The following is a 6,867-nucleotide window of genomic DNA, read 5'->3' as shown; positions in this document are numbered from 1 at the left end:
GACTAACTTTATTTATTTGAAGGACCCTCCCATAAAAAGGAAAAACAAAACTTCCATAAAAGCAATTTAAATTGCATATCAGGTCTTTGTGATTATGAGGAAAAATAATTCTCCAAATTGAAGGGTTTAAGTTGTAAATTTATATAAAGGCAGGAATCTCCTCCTTTGTTTTGCTCCCTCTGTTGGCGTTGGGTTTGTTGGTTGAGAGAGAAGAAAATCCCGAAAGGCGAAAGTCCAGAAAGAGCAAAACGATGTCGTACGACGAGGTGGAGATCGAGGACATGGAGTGGAACGAGGAGTTGCAGGCCTACACGTACCCGTGCCCTTGCGGGGATCTCTTCCAGATCACGAAGGAAGACCTCAAACTCGGTGAAGAGATTGCTCGGTGCCCTAGCTGCTCTCTCTATATCACCGTCGTCTACAACATCGAAGATTTCCTCGCCGATTCCGACCAAAATCGACGGAACAAGGGTCTCCAACCTTCAAAACAACAAACCGTAACCGTTGCTTGAATTTCAGGTCACCCACTGTTTCTCATCCATATCTATCTTCCATTGCCAGAATTATTAGGTTGCAGTGCCAGGAGAATAAACGGAATGTCGTATACGTTGTTTCTATATTACAGTCATGCCTGTGAATTTAATTGTATTCCTAGTTTATTGGACTGCATAGAATACAGAGCATATGTGCATATTTTTTGTAAAGATATTATCATATTATGTGTAAGAGTATATTGAAAAGGAGAATCGTAATGTTTTCGGATTTCTCTAGAAACACTTTTTGGAGAAGAAAATAAAGGACAAAAATGAAGTAAATTTCTTTATAAGTTAAAAATGGTGCATAAGTTAAAAATCTGATTTTGAAAAACTTATATAAAGGAGTTTTTACAAATTAGCTTGGAAGATTTTTTTGTTGTTGTTTTCTTCTCTTCTTTGGAGTGTTTATGAATAAGTTTATGCAAATAAACTTCAATGAATCATGATTGAACCGATTATCTTTTGGTTTAACATAAATGGATGCTGGGCCCATGCACTTTAGGCGGAGCAGTTGGTAAAAGGCCTAATTATGTGGGCGTTTTTGCATTATAGCAAATGGAGTTAGCTTGCTTCTGATGTGTTTAAGTTTTCTTGGATGGCTCCTTGATTGAAAGTGAAGAAGTTCTGTAGTCTGCTCTCTTTTGGCATTTATGGTGTAGTATGTCCCTTCAAAACTGTGAGAGCAAGCGTGCTTGTGTGTTTTTTATTGTAATATATTTGATAGACTTCGGGTCTGAATCTGTGCAGAGCGTCTTGTTAAGTCATTAAAGCAAGTATATTGACACTAGTGTCAATTGGTTCTGCTGATGCACTCATGGCTCGTGACTGGTGGAAGAACTTTTGTTGCAAATTTTTTTATCGCAAATTGCACTATCTCCTACTTTAAAATTTCATTCTAAAATGTGGTGTTGGTGTTTCCTTTTCAAGAATTAAGGCCCTTCCACCTGCCAGAAAACAAAGTCCGGGGGATCTCTATTCATAGAATATGTAACTAGTCGGGTTTTTAACACATGTTTTAGATCAAGGGCGTATAACTCAGTTGGTTAAGTGCGAGTTGTAGTTGTTGGAAGCTCTTGATACCTGTGTTCAATTCTTATGAAGAATATAAAGAAGACACATTTTTTATAATAAACTTTACCTCTTATCTTTCATATTTTTCCATTTTTGGTAAGTAACTCCCCCTCACATTATTCCTTATGAAGAATATTGTGTTTTTGTTGACTATGATTTGTGTTTATTACTGGACGTGCATTTTGGTTTTATAAACTTTCGTTTTATTAATTATTGTGTGTGGATAAGTGGCCAATTGCATGTGCTGTGTACCTTTGGGTCCAGGACTCTTGATTTTATATTGTAGGTTCTATTATCATTTTATAGATTTGAAGTAATTGAAAGTTGAAGGATACTTGAACGTAGATGTTGTAATCAGGTTACTTATTGTGGTTATTTCTCTTTGAGAGCGGATTACTTATTATTGTTTGTGATTAAATACTGAATTGTAAATATTTTGTTTTATTCTTCTTAACCGACTGTGTACTTTGTCTTGCAGATGTCCTGACATGTGGGGTGCGTAGTAGGTTTTGTCACGGCAATATACTGTTTTGCAGATAGGAGTTCTTGGTATTTCTTATGGAAAAGGGAGAAAAGAATATATGATAGATTTATATTGCAGCAATAATGCTGCTGTTATTTGCTCTTCTGAAGGGAATAGGGAGCCAAAAATTTTGTCATTGAATTTGTTTCAAGTTTGATATGTCTCATGTATCTGGTCTGTGAAACATTTCTTGTATTAGTTAGACTTCATAATACCACCCGTTTACTGATTTATATAGCTGCTACTTGTGTGCAAGTTTTCATGTTGAGCAAGTGACTCATGCTGTTCTTTATTTTCTTTATTATTTTTGCCTTGAAATATGCTATGCAATTTTTGGGATGTCACATTTGGGTTGGGAGGGAGAAGGCAGCACAGAAAAGACAGACTTGTGGGTAAGATAGGGTTCATTCTTTTCAACGTGCCTTAAACCGATGGTCCTTGTTGGCCATATTTTGGTCGGAATATGAGAACCTCAGAAGAATGAACCCTGCAAGGTTTACTAACATATTCTCTGGAATTACAAGTTTGTTTTTAAATGGTCAGAAAATTATATAGCCACTTTTAAAATAAAGGAATGGGATCACTGATCATGATGACTGCAATCTGGAAAATCTCAGTTGCAGCATTACGTGTTAAAGATGCGGCTGGTAGCACATCAAATTAGTGGCAAATCTCCAGCGCCTTTGAACATTGGTTCAAGCATCAAACTGGTTCACCAATCTCCAATTCGCATAATAATTAAGTTTAGATTTGTCCAACTAGTAACAAAGAAACCAAGTGGAGTTTAAGTCCACAAACAAGATTTTAAATTCCAAACCAAGGAAGAACCAGGCAATAGTGTTAATCTAAATGATAGTGCAACCAATAATAGATAAATATGGTAGCCATTACAAGTCAGAACGGAAGAAACCATTACGAAAGAAAACTATAAGCATTAATTCCTAAAACTATTTAGAGGGTGTAATTAGCACTAATCCAAATCTCTGGCAGACGATTGTGTGTTTATTCCCTCCTAGTACCTATAACGTGCACCAGAAATGTTCTTACTACTTGGTCTTCGTCTGATATAACTTCACAGATGCATACATCATTATTTTTTATCTTGTTCCTTCTGCTAAAGTTTGCCCAACCCTTGATACATATTCTATCATCCTGCCACCTACACACTTTTCCCGTCACTTCTAAATATCTTTTTCTGATGGGTGTCTCTTGTGCCAAGTTGAGATGATAGTCTTGTAATTTGTTTCTTTGAATATCCTGTTGTGACAATCAGAGTAAACAGCTATAACTTCAAATTATCAGAACAACCCCATTAATACACATATCATACCTTACGCTGGCAGTGTTGACAACATTTAAGGGTAATCTTTTCAGGAAAACTGAGAGAAAAATCTTGAATGGCGATTCCTGGAATATGCTGCAATAGAAGGAATCAAATCAAACCAAAAGTGAAAAGTACAGTAGATGAAAAGTGAAATTGCTTAAACAGATTCAGGACATGGGGAATCAAAAAGTTAACACTTTAAACATGAACACAGTAGTATAGGCTCAAAGGGCTTACAAACCAAACCAAAGGGAATTTAATTAGCAACGGAAAGTAGAAGGTAGGAACAAACACTAAAGAGCAAACTGACTTACTCATCTAACAGGGCTTTAGTGTCTGAAAAGCCAATAGCTATATGCAGGTTAAAAGGACAGAACTAGAACAAACAATACTAGAATTCTAAGTTCTAACCAATTCGTTGGGTCTACTTCTGTAGAGTTTTGCTTCAAAAAAATTATTCTCTGGCTGAATGCACGTTTCTGGGTCAAATTCATCTTCTTTGAAAGGGTCTTCAGTCTGGGGGTACGAATTTGATGCAGTGTCCCCTAAGAAAGATAAATCAGTGGGTAAAGGCTGATTCATGCTCTCATATATGGGGAAAAAAAAACTGGTTTTCGACATGAAGCTGAAAACTTACTTCTGCAAGTTTTTCGATAACTTTGACTGGTGTATCCAACAGGATCAACGAAGATTTCTTCTTCACTCTGTTCTTCCATCTCTGTGTTCTCATCAAAATCACTATCGTCATTGTCATCGTCATCGTAGTCCTGATCTTCACTGTCTTCCTCGTCCTCTATGTCACAGTCATCAGCTTGTTCCTCCTGTGTTATCACTGTCTCTTCAACTTCTTGTGTTGCTGCTTTCTCTTCTTCATTCCCTTCCTCCTCCTCCATCTTTACCAGAGTTTTCTCACACTGTGTTGATCTTTCAAGGATTTTGACCCTGAACTCATTAACTCCGTCATATCTAAATATCAGAAAATCTACATTTCTTAAGCAGTTTTCTTCATGGAAAATCTTCCACCCTTCATCGAAATATAATCTGTCTCCAAAAAACCGTGTTTTAACATGCCACACTCTCTCACTACTATTCCTGAGGAGGACATCCTCAGGGATCTTTCCCTGTAACCGTTCCAACTTCACAAAAGCATTGGGAATAAGCTGCAATTTGAGAGAAGAAAAAGAACAATACTTTAGATATTATAATACTTTGATAGTGTTTGGAATAAAAAACTGCATTTGTATAGAGATATAACTAAATTGTTATAACTCTTACTATTTTCAGTAAATCTAAGTATTAATATTCTGAATAGTAATCTAAGAACACCAATACTATTATCCTTGCAGAAAGTATATGAAGAAATTACTATTCTTTCCAAGTGCTGCTCTTGAAGGAAGACTTTGAAGAAGTCTGGGTACCTCTCTGCACCAGTCATCGTGCTATTGCTGTCAAAGAAATATTGGATCTGCTGTGAAAGGATTAATTTTTTCTTAACACAAGTTTTGAAAATTTAGCATCTTCTTAATATAGTCCCAAGCACGTAATTTATTTATATTATCGTAATAAAATGTTTTTCAAATTTCACATCATTTAAATTTCTATATAAATATATTATCCAGTAAGAAAAATTTACGTATTTCTAAATATCAAATTATATTATTCATCACAATTAAATGATGAGCTAAAATTTTAAATAATTTTAAAATTGTTTCTAGCATAATCTAATTCATAAGAATATATGAAATTCAACTGTTGTTACATTTTATAAAAAGTTATTAAAGATATAATTTAACTAAGTTTTTATGTATAGTGTAAATATATCCTAACTTTATATTATATTATATATACTGTTTATTTCCTAGTTTTTTTTGGAGGGGAAGATGTATTTTAAGATTTTTTTTAATTTCATCCATATAAAATAATTTTTGTCCAATAAAACAAAATTGAAAACATTTTCCAAATAAAAAGATAAAAGAAAAAGAGATAACAGTTCTAACCAAATGACCATGTATATCGATAATTAATAAAAAGGATTTTTTTTCAGAAATATTATATTTTTTAATTGTAAATGCTAATTTCCATACTCCGGAAATATAATATTGGCAGTGATCTATTAAGTTTTCTTTTATTAATTTTTTTTAAATTCTAATAATAGTACATTAATTTCAATATTGCATTACAAACCAACAAATTTAAAATGTAACTTCCATTAAAGAAAGGAAGAAATTCTCTAAATTTTACGGAATAGTATTATATTACTAATATTTTCTTTTTTTCATAAATGAACTTTGGATAAAGAAGAATTTATACTATTTTTTCTCTCAAAAATAATTTAAACACTTATGCATGCATGGCAGTAGAAAACTGCTGTTCCCTAACCAAACAAAAAACATTAACAATGTTATGATTAAAGCCATATCAAAACTAAGGATAAAGACAGACAAATGAATCATTCATGTTAGCAGCTACCAATAAACTGACACTAAAGTGTGTGCGAATTAATAGCTTGTGAAAAAAAAAATCAAACTAAGGTTTTTACAAAAAAACAAAAGGCACAATAGAACAAACATGGCACAAGAAAAAAACAAGTGGAATCAGGTATTTATGCACTCAGTGTAAACAACATTTTCTCTTCTTATATCAGTAAGACAGTGTTGAAAACCAGTTCTTTCCAACCAAGCACAACTCCCCTTTTGAATCTTTAAGACGAAAGTTGGAAATGCCCTCACTTTCGAGCTAAAAGTTTACCACAATGATGAAAAAAGTATGCTTTATATTTGTTCTTACAATTTTGAAAGTAAATCCCATTCAATCGTTCCTTTTGAAGAAAAGGATGTCACAAGCAGCACAGAAGGTGTAGTTTTAAACAAGTCTTACATGAAACATTGTGAAGGTAATTACAGTGGTACTGCAAACCCTATAAATGGTAGCGAGAGATCATACCAGCAGTGTATGGTTCAGTCACCTCAACTAACAGGAATCAAAGTTAAAATTAATCAGTGAAAGTTGGAGCAGTACAGAATTTGGAGTTGTTATACCTTGATTATGCAGAAGATGTTATTGCAGAAGCAACTATTCACATGCCCTAGTGTTTTGAACCACATACATAGCAGAAGCACTTATCTTTGTTTTTTTTGAGAGGTGTGGTATGAAAGTTTTGAAGGAGAACAAGAAGGGTAGGGTAAGGCTGTGGCTTTTCTGTGCAAGCTTCTCAACTTTAAGATAAGAGTTTTGGAATGAAGATATTAGTTTCTGTGATCTGATTCTTATCACAACAAATTAATGCAATGGATGATAATTTTTTTTTTTTATCAAAACTCCAAGAAACTTCTGTTTAAGTGTCTGATGAGCCTCGTGATAATTGTGATTCTTTTCTTTTCCCGGAAAATGATTGTGAAAGCATGTCATATACA

The 6,867-nt window shown here is 33.9% G+C and overlaps 2 protein-coding genes across 10 annotated transcripts; one reads left to right on the top strand and one right to left on the bottom strand.

Moving 5' to 3' along the window:
- Positions 1-151: 151 nt before the first annotated feature.
- Positions 152-2,367, top strand: LOC108340239 (diphthamide biosynthesis protein 3). The gene is made up of 2 exons (XM_017577476.2): positions 152-519; positions 2,086-2,367. The coding sequence occupies exon 1, from the start codon at positions 252-254 to the stop codon at positions 510-512; it is 261 nt and encodes an 86-aa protein (XP_017432965.1). The 5' UTR covers positions 152-251; the 3' UTR covers positions 513-519; positions 2,086-2,367.
- A 603-nt stretch (positions 2,368-2,970) lies between these two features.
- Positions 2,971-6,788, bottom strand: LOC108340234 (B3 domain-containing protein REM20). 9 transcript variants are annotated; one of them, XM_017577466.2, is made up of 7 exons: positions 6,493-6,786; positions 6,332-6,424; positions 4,821-4,922; positions 4,092-4,614; positions 3,866-3,999; positions 3,461-3,547; positions 2,971-3,387 (listed from the first exon to the last, which is right to left on the bottom strand). In XM_017577466.2, the coding sequence occupies exons 2-7, from the start codon at positions 6,338-6,340 to the stop codon at positions 3,133-3,135; spliced, it is 1,110 nt and encodes a 369-aa protein (XP_017432955.1). In that variant the 5' UTR covers positions 6,341-6,424; positions 6,493-6,786; the 3' UTR covers positions 2,971-3,132. The 9 variants fall into 9 exon arrangements, with proteins under 9 accessions (XP_017432955.1, XP_017432959.1, XP_017432951.1 ...); XM_017577470.2 differs by having other exon boundaries at positions 4,821-4,899; positions 6,398-6,424; positions 6,493-6,784; XM_017577462.2 differs by lacking the exon at positions 6,332-6,424 and having other exon boundaries at positions 6,493-6,788.
- Positions 6,789-6,867: the final 79 nt, after the last annotated feature.

The sequence above is a fragment of the Vigna angularis genome, chromosome 5 (assembly GCF_016808095.1).
Source record: "Vigna angularis cultivar LongXiaoDou No.4 chromosome 5, ASM1680809v1, whole genome shotgun sequence".
NCBI lineage: Eukaryota > Viridiplantae > Streptophyta > Magnoliopsida > Fabales > Fabaceae > Vigna > Vigna angularis.
This window is presented reverse-complemented; position numbering and strand designations above follow the sequence as displayed.

Coding starts and splice junctions, on each gene's coding strand:
- LOC108340234 (XM_017577462.2), bottom strand. CDS start 6,558: ATGTGGTTCAAAACACTAGGGCATGTGAATAGTTGCTTCTGCAATAAC. Junction 4,923..6,492: donor ACATCTTCTGCATAATCAAG/GTATAACAACTC, acceptor ATCCTTTCACAG/CAGATCCAATATTTCTTTGA. Junction 3,548..3,865: donor GAAGTAGACCCAACGAATTG/GTTAGAACTTAG, acceptor CTTCTATTGCAG/CATATTCCAGGAATCGCCAT.
- LOC108340239 (XM_017577476.2), top strand. CDS start 252: ATGTCGTACGACGAGGTGGAGATCGAGGACATGGAGTGGAACGAGGAG.